Source organism: Lupinus angustifolius, chromosome LG10 (genome assembly GCF_001865875.1).
Source record: "Lupinus angustifolius cultivar Tanjil chromosome LG10, LupAngTanjil_v1.0, whole genome shotgun sequence".
Taxonomy (NCBI): domain Eukaryota; kingdom Viridiplantae; phylum Streptophyta; class Magnoliopsida; order Fabales; family Fabaceae; genus Lupinus; species Lupinus angustifolius.
The window spans coordinates 13913565-13931164 of record NC_032018.1 but is presented as its reverse complement, the minus strand read 5'-3'; the positions used below and the strand labels follow the sequence as shown (position 1 = coordinate 13931164).

At 33.1% G+C, this 17600-nt stretch overlaps 1 protein-coding gene across 2 annotated transcripts; it reads left to right on the top strand.

The window, feature by feature from the left end:
* LOC109357730 (methyl-CpG-binding domain-containing protein 2-like) lies at positions 6016 to 12702 on the top strand. 2 transcript variants are annotated; one of them, XM_019601755.1, is made up of 7 exons: positions 6016 to 6033; positions 6150 to 6242; positions 10435 to 11032; positions 11197 to 11250; positions 11388 to 11536; positions 12094 to 12274; positions 12445 to 12702. In XM_019601755.1, the coding sequence occupies exons 3-7, from the start codon at positions 10470 to 10472 to the stop codon at positions 12506 to 12508; spliced, it is 1011 nt and encodes a 336-aa protein (XP_019457300.1). In that variant the 5' UTR covers positions 6016 to 6033; positions 6150 to 6242; positions 10435 to 10469; the 3' UTR covers positions 12509 to 12702. The 2 variants fall into 2 exon arrangements, with proteins under 2 accessions (XP_019457300.1, XP_019457301.1); XM_019601756.1 differs by lacking the exons at positions 6016 to 6033; positions 6150 to 6242 and adding an exon at positions 7398 to 7602 and having other exon boundaries at positions 12094 to 12273; positions 12442 to 12702.

The window sequence follows — 17600 nt, the reverse complement described above, 5'->3', positions numbered from 1 at the left end:
CTTTGTAATATTGATTTGTAATCTTCTTTTCTTAGTTTCTATGACTGTTTGGCTCATTTTTAGTCATGAGATCAAGGTGTATGTATTATAGGAATTCCGATGAGTTGTATTTTATCACTATATTACTTACACCTTGTGAACATGAGTAACTAAAATGCTTTTTCATATTGAATGTAGCATGAGCTTAATGTATACACATTGATTCACCATTAATCCATAAAGTTTTGGTTATATTTAAGTTCTATATTTACGTTATGTTTGCTTTGAGTTTGATCAACTTTCAGCATAATTATTGAATAAATTGCTTAGTTCTTACTTGCGTTGTTTTGAATAAACATAACTCAACAAGTAGTACATTTACTAGGTGTAAATGTGTACTATTTGTCATCTTATGTGTATTACTTATTAGTATCTAGACATGACACTAATCTTGTAATATTATAACTTTCAAACTGAATGATATATACTATTAGACAGAAGTGTGCTTGAAGGTTCATAAAATAAAATTTTATCATTATAGTTGCTAGATATAGAACTATCTTTAGTAAAATGTTTGTATTGACCAAGATATTGGCGAGTAATATAATTGAGGTGTAACATTTTAATTCAACTTGCATACATAAATTACTAGACACATAGACATATTTTGCAAGTCATTTTCTTAATCTTATGAATTGAAGTTGCTTAACATAAGACATTCTTGCATAGACTACTAACTGACTAAAGACATTAGCTTTTAGTAATTTTGAGGTTATTATATGAACTAATCATTATTGAATGAATGTAAATTAAGAATAAGGTACACACGGATAGTGAGTGTGAAGTTAATTCCAACTTCCTTTTTTATTATTACAAATTCGATTATTTGTGTCACCAATCAAACAACCTTTTTAATTATAACTTAAAATAATAATTTTTAGTTGAAAGACTAATATCTAGCAAACCCTTGTGAATATGATAAGAGTTTACTTTATACTTGTTTGCAACATCAATGTAATTTTATACTCCTATTTTTTGGGATTTGTGAGAATATTTCTTCTGGGTTTAAAAAAGTTTTCATTATGGAATTTGGTTGCGGTCATAATGATCTCTATTATTTGGCATCCTACCAGAACAATATTCATACAGAATTGCTCATTTGAAAGATTGGTGAAGTGCGAGATTTTATGAGTTCATGTCGTAGAATATAGATGATCTACGCGAAATTCAAATTGGTCCATGTCCTAAGAATGCCAATGATGCTCTTTTACCAGCAGGAAGCTGGTCCCAAATACCACAAAAGATGCAGAGTACCAACAAGAGTTGACACAAAACCTGAATCGCATTGGCAAAGGGTCCAAACCTTTATGATTTACTTGTTCAATAAGAACCATAAAATAAGGTAATATTTATGTACTTTTAGTGTAATAATTTATACACATTCATTACATCATCCACTATTTATTTGATTTTTTTTGAAGAATCAATCACGATTAAATATGAATAGTGGATGATGTAACGATAATGTATAGAACTCATCTTAACCAATAAAACAAATACAGTCATAAAGTAAAAAAATTCTAGCACACCATCATCTTAACCAATAACCTTGTGAAAACCTCAAAACTCCAAATGATATCTAACTTCACCATAAAAAATTAATCTAAAAAAAAAACAAATTCGACTAAAATCTCATCGATTAACTATATGAGTATCCAATTTAGAGGTTACAGTGAGACAAAAAGGCCAACTGGGTATTCCAAATTCCCAATTCATGAAAGGAAAGGGGTTACATCTCAGAGGATTCTGTGAATAGGAATGAATAAGATTCAGGTGAAGGCATTTTCAGATGAACTTAACACCTCAAATCCATAGAGGATGTCAGAGAAGTTATGGAACCTCACCAGAGATCCAGGGTATGTGTGACAGACCATATATAAGTGAGGGTGACAAGATGACAACACAAAAATGACAACATGAGGAACAAAACTTGGCTGCATTCTAGGCTGAAGTGTTGGTGGCAGTGTTTCAAATTGCAGACCACATCCCATGACGTGGCTTCAATATTGCGGTGACTGCGGCAACCGCATCACACTACAATTGCGATGTGATACCGAATAATAACAATGCGACCGCAACAGACTACAATACAACCGCATCAAAAATATATTTTTTTACTCAAGATAATTCACACCGCAATGACCACAATCACAATAACTGCGACCACAACTGCGATTTAAGACGCGGGTTGGTGGTGAAGCTCTTTTGTAAAAGCAACAATGGGTTTCACTGGTAGAAGAACGAGAGGGAAAAGAAGGAAGATGATACAATGTGTATGTCACATGGACTAATTACCTAGACTTGGCATCAAACCACACTTCATGGTTAGGATTAATGTGCTCTAACATTTGTAACTTAGATGACGAAACTGATAAAAAGAGAAGATAGAGGACACAACTGAAGTTCATTTGAAATATTAAAAGACCATAAATGATTTATGCCATTATCTTTATCCACATATTCTAACACGTGAAATTCTAAGCCAAAAAACTTAACATTCAATATAAACTTCAACAAAAGTTAATACTCGGTATGTGAAAGCAAGTGCAGACCAAAAAAAGCTTACACTCAAGACATTCTAAAGCAGAATTAGTGAAGCATCAAAAAAAGCTTAAATACTGTGTTGATTCATGTCCAGTATTTCATAAAATATTGCATCAAATTCATGCTTTCTTTTTCCCGAAACATACCTTTATTAATTCTGAACCACAGCAAACAACATAACACAAATATGAAAGAAAAGAGGTCCAAACATGAAGTGGGTTAATAGGTCTTGAATATTTTACCAAACAACCCTTTTGAAATTAAGCAAAAGCATATGGTGTGGCCTTAAATTAAGGTCTAACATCTGCAACCCACAAATTATTACCAAGCATCTTCAATATTCTCACATGAACTTCCTGTACGGTCGACCATTATCTTCATCTTGCATATGCTGTAAAAAATAGAATACAATTAAAGGATCGAATAAAACAGCCGAAAGTAATTTATGATGAGCAAAAGTATTGTTGTTTTGGTATATCGGAACTAATCCTCCAAACAAGTGTGGCCCCAGGAATCAAACATTCGAGGATCTAGGGGTTTTACACCAGTAGCCGAACGCCTTGTTGTGTTATTGGAATAAAAGGATGGAATTAAATAGAAGAAATGAAAAGAGATCTGAACATACGAATTCACGGACAACACCCTTGTAGACGAGGTAGGGAAGAGCGATGCCAAAGATACCAAAGAGAGCCAAGTTACGACGAGTCCATCTGAAATTCAACTCCAGATTCTCTCTTGCTGTTCCCCAATCTTCTATGTGCTTGTTCTTCCTAACTTCCATTCCCCCTGCCATCTTCAACACACTCTCTCTCTCTCTCTTCTATTCTCTCTCTTCTCTTCGATTCTCTCTCGCCACCAACAAACTAAGCTCAGCGAATGAAGGATTCAAGTAGTCTTTTGCGCTCGGCTGGGCTGGGCTACCTTACCACTGGCCCATTAGTATTCTTACATTTTACGTCAAAAACTACTCAAATAGTCTTTGAACTTTGCTATCATGGATAAACACTAAAATACTAGTTTAGATCAAAGGTGTCAAAATAGGTGGGTTTGGTCTGTCCGACCCACTAAAATCTGAAAACTTATAAGACTTGAGTATCATATTAGATACTTTTTATAAAATTTGAGCTTTTTAGTCCGACTCGACTGGACTATATTAAAACTAGGTTGTGACCTGCTTTCTTTATTTGTTTTTTGTTTATCTTTTTTGGGACATTTGACTTAGTAATAAGTATTATGTGAAAATTTACAAAACTACTTATAATAAAAATAGATAATAAAATATTGTGTTATAAACTTGAATAAAAAATAGAGTAATGTCTAAACATAAATATTTGTAAATTATAATAATATTATAAATCTAAACATTATATTATTTTTTCTATTTTGAAAAATATTCTTTTAAGCCTAGTAACAAAATAATGTATCAAATCAAATGACAAGAAATTAAACAATATAGATTTCAATTATATTTAACTTCTAAAATAAAAACATAATAAAGAAAATAACGTTTACAACAAAACTAAAAGATAACATAATTGTTTACCATAGAGAACTCGATACAACCAAATTTAATATAATAGTTCACAACGAAAGTGTTAATAAAGAACCTACAAAAGATAATATTTTTGATAGTGTCCAAAATTTATATATTAAAGTGAAGTTATAAATTATATTGTGTTAGAGAGATACTCTAACAAAAATAGAGATTTAATAAATGAGTTATGTTAAAAATCATATACGTAGAATTGACATCACATTTTAACTCAAACACAATGCATTAGATCTTTAAGTTTGGTTGCATTGGGCATAACAAATGTGTTAAAAAAAATTATACGTTAATATCAAATGATATATATTTTTAAATAGATTAAATACGTTAAAATTTAAATAAATAATATTTAGTTTATGCGTGTCCACCCATCACAACCCGCAACGGGTTTTTGCTACAATTTGATATGCATAAATTATATCTAGGTTTTTTAGTTCAACTCGATTTAGCCGGAATCCAATGTGGGCTAGCCCGAACCCGTCGGGTAGCCCGTTTTGACACCTCTAGGTTAGATTGATGATTAACTTAAAATTTTGTGAATGTAGATCCATTTTGGCATGTGTAAAATTTTGTGTAGATAGTTATGGAGTGAGCAGGATTTTACCCACTCATTTGATTTGACCTGATCATCATCACACTCGAATATGGTCAGATCTCATTGAGCTTATGGTTGAGTTTAAAATTAGATTCGATCAATATTTAGGATTGGGTATGAAATAAATATGACCCGACCTGACTAGTTTCATTATCACTCACTTATCATATGTGTATGTGTCTATATTCAATTATGTAGTACAAAGTGATGACATCTCTCTGATAAAAAATATCATCAATTCTCTAAATTTTTATCATATATACATGTTTAACAATATATATATATAATTTCATATGTCAAATTACATATTCATAATAGTAAGTAATATCGAGAAGAATTTATCTAAAAGATGTATGAATTATATTTAATCGGTACAGGTTCGAGTTCAACGGCTAAGTTAGTCAACTTGAGATCAAGTTAGCTTCAGGTTTAGGGTTTAGGGTCGTATCTGAGTTAAAAAAAAAAAGATTTAACCAATATCTAGTGTCTGGTAAGATATAAGTTTTACCCAACCCAACTCAACCTATACTTACATAGACAGATAACTATTTTGAAATATAAAACTTTTGTGTATATTAATTTAAAACTACAAATGGTAAAATTAAAAAGTTCATTAGATTTAATATATGGGTAAAAATAGTTGCTGTAAAGTTTAAAATACTATTCCAAAAGTTTGTTTTAAACAAAAGTAATGATTTTTACGCTATAAATTTTTTAGATCAATTTAAAAGCATATGTAAAAAATATATTCCCCTTTCATTTTTTAACGTTTTCTACTCTATTCCAATTTTTTTAATGTTTTAAAAACTCCGGTATCATTTATATTTTTTCTTAATTATGTTATTATTTATCATTCTATTTGACCTTATATATTGATTAGTCGATTATAGTCTTCTACATCAAGTATAATATAAAATGTATCGTTCATTTGGATTGCTTCCTGATAATTAAAATGATGGATTGTTCTATACATTTGTTCTCTAATATAAAAAGGATTGTTTTAATGAGTATAAAATTAAAATGTAGTCTTTAAAAACTAAATTCAACCATTTTCAAAATATAAAAACATGATTGTTGGTTTAATGGCTTCATTAACATTCTCCTATGTTAACTATTAAGAAGGAAACATATTGTCTTAATTAGCATTTTTCAATGTGAACTCTTAACATGGAAATATCTTGTCACCAAGAATAGAAATGATAAAATACATATAATGTTGGCGCATCATATATAAGAAAATTAAAAACCTTAAACTTGTTTCTTTCTCCATTCTCTTCTCTCTCATCTCTTCCTTTTGGACTTTTCTGTATGTATCTCTTTCTTCCTTCTTCTTTTTATGTTCATGTTATGGATCCCATTTTGTGTTACAAACGGATCATAGATTTTAGACTCACAAGTTTCAAAATCAATTCATATTTTGAGGTGGGTGTGGTGCTGGAATATATATACAAACAAACAAAGGAACCCTTTTTCTCTATCTGTTTCATGCCAATCACTTCATCCATTTATTCCAAGGTTTACACTTTTCAATTCTACTTTCTTCAATGTACCAACAAAAGTTACCATTTTTTTGTTCTTGTTATGCTTATTTTTGTCATCTACTTTATATATGTTGTGTGCAAATTGCCCACCCTTTTATCCAACTTATTTATTTTCAAGCTCAGGTTATCTTTATTTTGATCGGATGCATTTTTTGTTTACCAACAATGCGTTAATCGAGTGATGTAAGGACCCGATAGATCTTTGACCAAAAGGTCAAATGTTCGATTCCTGAGAGTGAGATTTGTTGGGAGGGTAGCTACACACTTCGAAAAGAATTAGTTCCTTGCCCATACCCTTTGTAGTACAAAAAACATGCCTTCTTTGTTTGGTGTTAATATGTCATGATTTACAAACCTAGTTAGTTGATCTATAAATATGTCATGCTTTGATGCATATCCGGTGTCATCCATGATAAATAATATCTAATCTAACTCTATAAAACATTGTTGCATCAGAAAATAATATTACCAATTAGGAACTTTTGAAAACATCTCAATATTGCTCTGTAATAATTCTTACAAAACTTCCAACATTATGTAACAATGTAATGTTTAAAACTGGGTCAGATTTTATAGGACTAGGCTGCATAATTGTAGCAGCAGCTTACAGAGAAATATAAAGAAAAGTAAACTAGAAGAAGGCATTTTGAGAGAAGAAAGAGATTCATACCCTCCCTAAATGGCCCAACCCCGTTTACATCTTTTTCATTCCACACACAAAATCCCTCAGGTGTGAGTTCGTCGGTTATTTAATTTCGTGTACTTTTCATTTTCGTCCAATTCTCTGGACTGATTGTCACAATGTCCAGGTGCTATAATCTAGTAATACAAATTGGACTCTCAGCTCGAGAACAAGAACTATAGAGCACTCCCGATCTGTGCTACTTTGAACCTTTTCGTTATACCTCATCATACCTCTGCTAAATACTTATCCTTACTCATTAGCATCTAAAGTTTACTTATTTGTTGCCTTGGTGATATAGCCAAGCGAAATGTTTGTTGAGCTTTGTTTGTGTTCCTACCCGGATAAAGCAAGTACGTTGTTGTCCCCGACCATCGCGTTGGGCTATCCCAAGTGGGCGGTCATATCTGAGCATTGGGCTTTGCGATATTTGTTTTTAATTTGTTTAGTGGCTGGGTATTTGAATCTTGTTTCACATTAGGCAATCTCGTAGATTGTTCTGAATTTTCTACCTAGTTTGTGATGGTGGATATGAGTTTTCTAGTTTATTTCTTAAACTTTTCATTCTCCTTATTGTAGGGCCACAGATGTTGTGCTTAAGTAATGAAGGCGCAACAAAAAAGAAACGCATAGTATTCGAGGGGATTAATATGTTAGCCATGAAAGTTAATTCACTCAGTTAAGAATATTGTTAAGAACTGGTATAAAACAGAAAGAAAGAAACCAAGAATCCAGTGCAAGAAAGGCCTTAAATCAAAATCAATGTGATTCTTGGCAAGGTTATAAGCGCTCTGATTTATTGAAAAGAATAGTACAACAATGTAGAACTCTCACTAGGTCCCAAACCTCCCCTCTGGTTCCACAACTAGACTCAAAAAAATTCCCAATCCACTAACTACCTTCCCTCCAAGTTAGTTCTCTATTAATAAGCTAACTAACAACTAATTGTTAAGGGCATTTTAGGAAGTCTTTAACCAAAGTAGCCGTCATGCAGACTTGGCCTCTACCAGTTGATATTAGAGGGTTGAGGGGATTCTTAGGGTTAACTGGCTATTATCGAAGGTTCGTTAAAGATTATGGGAAACTTGCGAAGCCTTTGACAGATTTATTGAAGAAGGATAGTTTTACCTGGTCTGAGCAGGCTACTAGAGCTTTTGATTCTTTGAAAGTAGCTATGGTCGAACTACCCAAGCTTGTTGTTCCTGATTTTTCTAAAGTTTTTGTTATTGAGACGGATGCTTCTAGTACAAGGTTGGGTGCGGTCCTAATGTAAGAAGGGAGGTTGTTGGCATTCTGGAGCAAAGGGTTGGGGCAACATGGGCACAATTGAAGTTAGTGTATGAACGTAAACTTATGACCTTAGTACAGGTTGTGCAGAGGTGGAGACATTACGTGCTAGGCATACATTTCATTATCAAGACAGATCAGAGAAGTCTGAAGTTTCTGATGGAACAAAGGTTGTTTAGTGATGAGAAGTTCAAGTGGGCGGCCAAGTTGATTCGGTTAGATTTTGAAATCCAATATAAGCCGGACAATGAGAATTCAACTGCGGACGCTTTATCTAGGAAAGACATATACTCAACTATTTCAATCCTAACCATTTATGATGTGGAAGATTGGATGTCGGAAGTTCAGCAAGATCCTAGGTGGAAACAGGTGACACAAGATTTGGTAATTTCTCCCACATCTCATCCCGATTTTCAATTGAAGAATGAGCTACTATTGTATCAAGGGAGGGTGGTCCTTTCTAGAGTATCAAACATAATTCCTACCATTCTGGCCGAATGTCATACAACGCCAATGGGAGGACATTCGGGATTTTTTCGCACGTACAATAGGGTGTCAAGCTTTTTGTATTGGGAAGGTATGAAAGGGGACGTTAAGAAGTTTGTGGAGGAATGCGATATATGTCAGAGAGCTAAGTATTCTACCTTGGCTCCGGGAGGATTGTTACAACCTTTGCCAATTCCCCTTGAGGACAAAGATACTATTGTTTGGAGTAATATCTCCATGAATTTTATTGGAGGATTGCCTAGGGTCCGAGGCAAGGATACTATTTTTGTGGTAGTTGACAGGTTGTCTAAATATTCGCATTTCCTCGCTATGGGTCACCCTTTCACAACATGAGAGGTTGCAGCCATTTTTGTTCGAGAGGTGGTGAAGCTTCATGGGTTTCCGTCGACAATAGTTTTTGACCGAGATCCCGTTTTCTTAAGCCAGTTCTGGAAGGAGTTGTTTAGGTTGGCCGAGACACAACTTAAACTCAGTACCTCCTATCATCCCCACACTGATGGGCAGACGGAATTTGTGAATGTGACTTGAAACCTATTTGAGATGTTTTGTGGGTCCTAAACCAAAACAGTGGTTGGATTGGTTATCTTGGGCCGAATTTTGGTACAACACGACTTATCAAAGTTCACCAGGTATGACCCCTTTTAAAGCATTGTATGGTTTCGATCCACCTACCTTGATAAATGGGTGTTCGGTTCCATCTAAGGTTGAAGAAGTTAATCAACTTGTGCAGCAGAGGGATGAAGTTTTGGGAGAGTTATGGCAGAATCTTCTTAAAGCCCAGGATCAGATGAAAGCTCAATTAGATAAGCATAGGCGGATGGTGGAGTTTTCGGTGGGTGATTGGGTATACTTAAAGTTGCAGCCTTACAAACTCAAGTCCTTAGCCAACAGGCCGTGTGCGAAGTTAGCAGCCCGATTTTATGGTCCTTACCAGGTTTTGAGTAGGGTGGGTATGGTGGCATATAAGTTAGATTTACCAGTTCAAGCTAAGGTGCATCCGGTGTTCCATGTCTCTTTGTTAAAGAAAGCTCTCAAGCCAAATCAGCAGCCTCAACCGCTTCCGCCTATGTTGAATAAGGAATACGAGTTGGAGGTGGAACCCGAAGACATTGTTGGCTGGAGGGAGGATAATCAAGGGCAAATGGAGGTCTTGGTCAAATGGGTTCAATTACCCACTTGTGATAATACTTGGAAGTCAACAGCGGTGGTGCAAGATAAGTTCCTTTTGTTTCCCCTTGAGGACAAGATGGCTCTTTTAGAGGGTATTGATAAGTATCAGGGTGTTAGAGATGTTATTAGGCCTCTAATTAAACATGTGTATGTTAGGAGAAATAAGGGATAACTAACTATGTAACTAGGACACCTGTCCATAGGGTTAGTTAGTTATAAATAGTATTAGGGTGAGGATGTTACTCAATTTTTTGGAGGGAATTTCAACTGGTTGTGGAATCAGTGAGGGTGTTAGGATCAAGGGATCCTTTGTAAACAATTCTTCTTCTACCTATATTCAATAAAATTCTTCTTAGAACCTTAACGGAATCCGATTGATTCTGGTTTAGGGGCTTTTCCTTTCTATCTTACTCTTTCTTTCTTTCTAAATTTATACCGGTGTTTATCAAATATTCATCAAGTTTGTTCTTCAACAGCATTAATGTTCGACTTTTCATTGTTTTCTTGTTTCAACTTTTAGATATTAGTGGGTTTTAGATTTCAACAAGAAATCAGATGCATCGTGGTAAATTTTCCCTTACACCTAAGAATGAAGTCAAGAACCCCACAGGCTTAACTTTGCCGAGTAGCAGTACTCCAGATCCCATATACATTTCTTCTTCTTCAGACGATGAAAGTGGCCTGTCTAATGATAACATGTCCAGGCAGCTAGTCATTTATGATCAAGCGGCAAATGGTAATAACTCAATTCAACTTTCCCTTACTCCTCTTCGATGCGAACCTCCACCACTCCCCGGAAGCAGAGCTCCAAGCTCATCTCGCCGAGTTTTGCCATCAGTAGGCGCTTTCACCGTTCAATGTGCATCCTGCTTTAAATGGAGGCTGATTCCAACAAAGAAAATATATGAAGAAATACGTGAATGTATCATTGAACAGCCTTTTGTTTGTCAAAAAGCTCGTGAGTGGCGGCCTGATGTATCATGTGATGATCCAGAGGATATTTCTCAGGACGGCGACAGGATTTGGGCTATTGATAAGCCAAACATTGTGAAGCCTCCGAAAGGATGGGAGCGACTAACACGCATCAGAAGCGAAGGAAGCAGCAAGTTTGCAGATATGTATGCATCTTTTGTTGCTTTTCTCTTTTGTTCTGTTATTTGAATAGAAAAAGACTCATGTTCAGTATCCACTTATGAACATTTTGGGCTAGCAAATCTACACTAATGGAAACTCTATTGTGTCAACCATCAATTTGTTATTCTGATTCTTTTTCATATTTCAGATATTATGTAGCACCATCGGGCAAGAAACTCCGTTCGATGGTGGAGATCAATAAGTATGTTCCTGTTGCTTCTGCTTTACTATTTTTTTAATTTATCCTTCGAAGTAACTTTGCCTTTCCTGAAGTGTTATTTCTTAAACACGGGCTTTGACGTTTCAATTTTTTTGCCATCGGCGCCTCTGCATTTTTAGTTACTTGCTGGAGCATCCAGAGTATACGAGTCATGGGGTAGATCTTACGAAGTTCTCATTTCAAATACCTAAGCCACTGCAGGAGAACTATGTGCGGAAGCGCCCAGCTAAACCTGCATCTTCATATGAATGTAGTGGATTAGAGCAAGGTATACATAACACATTGTATGTTGGGGGTCTAGTGTAAGGGTTAGGGTGGTAATAAAATGTAACTTATCCTTAAAAATATGCTTGTAGAGGTAGGTACATTAATTTGTCTTGCTCATTCATATATTATTTGGTGCCCTGTCCGGTATTTTTTCTAATCATGAAGTATGGCATATGTACTGCAAATGATCTGAGACTCGTGAACTTCTCAGCTGATTCGGAATTCATAACGGGTCCATTTCGAGTGCTGATTTTGCCATGAAATTGAGCCTTGATATCGTAATTGAGTTTTGGCATTTTGATTCTGACGTTTGGAAGTCTACCTAGAATTGGAATCAGAGGTCAATGAACCAATTCTAGTTCGACGTTCTAATTTTTTATAGAATTACAATTCCAAGTGAATTACAATTCCGATAGAATTAGAATTGAAATTACAATTCCAAACTGCGAATCCATGCCAAACGGACTCTAAGAGAAAATATCTGTCATCCTTCTTTTTGAAAGAAGCATGTGAGTATATTTTAATGTAGTGTTGTAATGTTTATATTGTATGATGCAGTGCATCCTCTAGCATGGGCAAATCCAGAATTGCATGAGCGAAGGCTGGAGCTTCCATGCATAGGATCCGATGTTTGTGACCCGACCGGTCGTCCTGCTAAGAAGCAAGCTACTCACAAATGTCCTTCAGAAAAGTTGCACAAAGGTAAGAAGATTATTAGCTCGCAAGTTAAAACTGAAGAGTCAGACTCTTCTCCTGTAAAGAAGAGAGAAGCGTTGTACAAAACAATGTAAAAAACAAAATAAAACGATAATTCTATCACTTTAATTATACTTGTAATACCAAATTTATCCTTAAAAAGTGTAAAAATAGTACTTCTTTCTCCGGTAATACAGATGATCCTTACTCGGCCTTGATCCGATCTCAAAATATTGTATGGGTTGGTCAACTCCTTTTATGTGTTGCTTTTGGCTAGACAGTATATAATTTGGATTACAAAAGCAAGTGTTAAACTTGAAGATGAACTCTTTCAACAGAATGTGAAAAGGCACATTTTGATAGCCATAGTTCAAGTGTGAGTATTGATTTTTATGTTGCTTTCTTGGCCAGCTGCTTGTAGTGTTTCAAGTCTGCCAAGAGAATCTAAGTGACTTTGTTTGAGATTATTTTTATAAAATCACTTTTTTTATATAAAAAATATCCACTTATACGAAATTGATATGTTTGAATGAGAGTTTTTAATAATTACAATCTCAAAATACTCAATTTTCTGACTATAATCTGTTTTGAGTAGCTTCTAATTAACATGAATATTTTTTGCTATTATTTCATTTTAATTAAGCACAAATAAATTCTAGCTTGCCCCAAAATCTGTTAAAGGTTAATTAATTTTTTTATAGTTTGAAAATCACTTAATTTTTAATCCTAAACGAATGAATCACTTAGTTTGTGTGTATATATTGGAAATTTCTGTGCTATAGGAAAATAACAAGAATAACCAAACGGTTTCATACACGGTCACTTGGATCAATATGGCACCAATGTTCTTAACCCATATACAACGTTATTAAGAAGAAAAAAAATATATGTATTATGAATGAGTTGTATATACTGTCAGTGTATCATCAATCATTTATATTTTATTATCATTGATTTTTTAGAAAATGATATAAATGAATAATAAATAATATATTATCTATCTATAAATGATTTTTTACATTGGCAGTGTATAAATATACACTTAATGTTAAATGCTATTGAGTACAAAAGTCAAAGAGTCTCATGAAATCACTTGCATCAACATATCCGCAGTTAAAAATCACTTGGTATGAATTTATAAGTATTCAAGGTAGAAGGGGAAATAATTCACAATAGAGATAACTTGTACCCATTCTTATCCCACTTTGGTCCAATAAAAATGTGACACTGAATTAAGAAAAAAATTAGAAATATAAAATAATATTTTATATTATTTATAATAAAATGATTGATATACTTATAGAAGATCAAACTCTGGAATTGAAAACATTTCGAGAATAGAGATATGAAGTTTATTGAGAATATAGACAAATTAAATGAATTAACTGCTTAACTTATGCTAAAAGTAACCAATTTATACAAACTAGAATTTGCGGAAAATAGATAGGATGGTCACAAACACTCCAAAAGGATTTACAACCTATTTTGCTCCTGGAGTAACCAAATTTAGTTGTAGAATGAAATTTGATAATGATATAGGATAAATTTATTTCGGTGAGAAAAATACTCAAAATAACAATCCATAAATTTCATAAAAAGCACCTATATTAAGATAAGATAAAACAAAGTTATAGTCAACAAAAACTACAAAATAATTATTAGAATAGATATGACTGATATGGATGGTTTGATATTAAATAAACGAATATCTCCTCTAGAATAAGATTTGAACTATGGAAACTTCTTCATCGAATTCGTTATAAACTTCTCAAGTAACATTCTGAAGTGGTTAATCCTTCCATTTAATTCTCACATTTATCACTACCTTGCCCCTTTTTTGATTGCCGATACTATTGTAAGACCAATATGCTTCTTTAATTGTGAAACATGAAAAACATTGTCGACCAAGGAATAATCTTAAGGTAGATGTAATTTGTAAGCTAATGCTCCAATCTTGCTATTTATATGAAAAAGACCAAAACCTTTTAGCGGAAAGCTTCTCATTGCCTCTGTAAATCACAAAGTTCTATCTATATGAATATTGTTTCAGATATACCATGTCACATATATCAAATTCTTTCCCAACTCTATGCTTATTACCCATTTGATTCATTACAAGATGAGAAAACCTACAACATTTTCTTTAGAATGAATTCTATCAATTAGTTCAATTTTGGATTCTATAGGTAGTTAGAATAAATAGGTCTATATGGGATAGTTTCAATAAGAGTATGATAAGTAGTATTGTGCAACACTATGCTAATCACACCCACTTAAACCATTGTTGAGGATTGTCAACGTACATGCATATCAAGTAAGTATATATGCATATCACTTTAGTTTGACCACTTGTTTGTGAGTGATATGCAATGCATAAGTTCAATTGCACTCCATGATAAGCCATAAGTTCATGTTATAAAGATTTAATAAAATTTTATGTTAATTATCGACTGCTTAACACAACTTTCATTATTTATTTTAGCTTAGATCGACTATGTATATCATCAAGCACAAATAAGGAGGTTTAGGATATGTAGAGCATCTCAAGTTGTCAACCCTACCTAGTAAGATAAAGACTTAATTGTTGATGTTGTTATTATTGATAAGCCATAAATTCGTATAAAAAGTCACTAGTAATTAATTTAGGATATTCATGTAACTTAAAGTCATGGTCTAGGATCGAACTTGCTACACTACAAGTGGTGTAAGAATGTGTTAAGGTCATGAAATGAGCAACCTTTTCTTAATTTATCAACAACTACAAAGATAACTTGTTCTCCATTTGGGTTAGACATCCAATAAAGTCCACTCTAATATGTTAGCAAACATGACCAAGATGTTGCAATCACATTCCTACTTACACCCTTTCATAAAAATAAAGAATTTTAAAGATTTCAATTTGTTATATATATATATATATATATATATAAATAAAAGCTAATAATATTTTTTTGTATCTTTCAAAATGCAAAGAAAAATAATAAGATTATAAAGATAACAAAGATATGACCATATTTAAGATTGATTTCCAATAAACGAGATCATGTAGTAGAATAGACCTTTATTCTTTGCAAGGTAGCATTTCTTCTTGAGTGAAACTCACAACTATAATGTGCATATAGTGTAGTAACTCTTGTCTCAATGGCAAATTCCTTCCTACTACTAGTTTTCCTTTCCTTGTCAATTTCTTGTCATTCAAATGATGACACCTATGAGTATGGATGATAATAAGGTGGGGCAGGTAATTTGTACATGTTCCGTCATGCCCATACTTAGACCCGTTTGTGCATAACCGTGCGAGTAGTAGATATGTGTGAGTATCCAATAAAATTTTAAGTTCAATTATATTATTTATATATTTTGTAGTAATAAATATATAAAGAATAATTATTACATGAATAATAAGATATGTTTATATTTAAAGCTTCCATAATCTGTTTTGACACATAATGTATTTGATCCATTCCTATTGTAAACACAGTTACAATTAGTTATTTCAGGTTGATAATGCTTGTTGTTGGTCAGTAATTTTGTTGATAAATACCAATGGATGTTGTTACTACACAAGTAATGCACCAATTCCATATACAGATGCATCTACCTCTACCACAAATGTTTTGTTGAAGTCTGGTAAGGCTAGCACTTGTGCTTGAATTGGGGCCTCTTTCAAGTGCTTAAAATAGTGCTTAGTTGCCTCTATCTATGTGAGGTTGTCATTCTTTAACTTTTCAACTAATGGTTTGGCTATACCACTATAGTTTTAACAAAACATTTGTGATTAGCTATAAAAAATTCCAATTATTTGATGGTTTGAGGGGTAGGCACCTTTCTACAATCTTGATCATAGTTGATAAGATTGAGATCTTATGTAAGATTGAAATGATAGATGAAAACGTAAAACGTATGATCGTAACACGAATCATAAGATCCTACACAATATTGATTTTTTAGACATACATATACACAAAATAATAAAGACTTGACCTTTCTCCATTGATATAGATAACAAAATTAATAAGCACTTGATAAAACTTAAACTTCCAACATCAACATATATGCATATAAAAGTATCAGGTCTTACATAATTGCAAAACTAACATGTAAACACAATCAACTAAAGTCTTTGATAACAAAAAAACAATGAAAGCCAAATATTAAATTACATACATATTATATTATATAATATAATATATATATATAAATAATATGTAAATGGAAATATCATGTAGTTGCACTATGTTTTATGTAGAAACATCATATTTTATGTAGCCTACACATATTATAATAGTATATATGTGCAAAGTGGAAGAAAATCCAATATGAGTGCTGACAGTGACACATATAAAATAAAATTTAACAAAAACATAACATAAAAAAAGCACATAAAAAAGAAGAGAGGAAATATAACAAAAGTAACAAAATGAGCACCATTTTTATTCCATTACACATTACAACATAAAATAGAGAAAGAATATCACTTTAGAGAGAATAGGGAAAACAAATATGTTGAAGGTGAAGATGATAATTAGGAAACTTGAAAATGAAGTCTTGGGAGCTTCTGGTTGTGGCTGTACATTTTACTTCTATTCTAGTTATGGTATGTTTGTTGTTTTACAATTTAGGGTTTAGAAGAAATTTAGGCGGATCAAATGATTTTGGGCTATAGGTTTCCCCTTATATACATGTTTAGAAGATGGAGATTTTGCAATTTAGAGTTTTTGCCATAAAAAACAGAAAATCATAACGAGATGGCAATTTTACGATCCTGCAATCTTCCCTGACGATCTCACTAATGGTGGTGACATCACATTCAGAGTGGGCATGTGACTTGCTAGCTCTTGAAAACTTGTAAGATTTACTGATCCTATGAGTTAAATCACGATTTTAATTACTATGGCCTTGACCTTGAGAGGATTTATGGATACTCCATCTCTTGAAAGGAAATGACCAAAAAATTCAACCATCTCAACACCAAAGTAAAACTTAGATTTCTTTGCAAATAGACTGTTGTGACTCATGATTCTTAAAACGATTGTCAAGTGTTATGTGTGTGTTTCCTTGTTGGTTATATATATATATATATATATCATCAAAGTAAACTAATAAGACTTTCCTCAAAATTCCTAAAAAATATAATTCATAAGGGTCTGAAATGTTGTTAGAGCATTAGTAAGTCCAAATGACATGGTTATATAGTCATAATGACTTTCACTAGTTCTATAAGTTGTTGTGCGCATATGCTTAGGATTCATTCTCACTTCATAGAACCTTGACATGAGAGTTATAATCTTCTTCATTAATGGAGAGACAAATGCTTCAAAAAATAAAGGAAAGTGCAACTTTCAATTACAAATTTATCCTTTTGATTA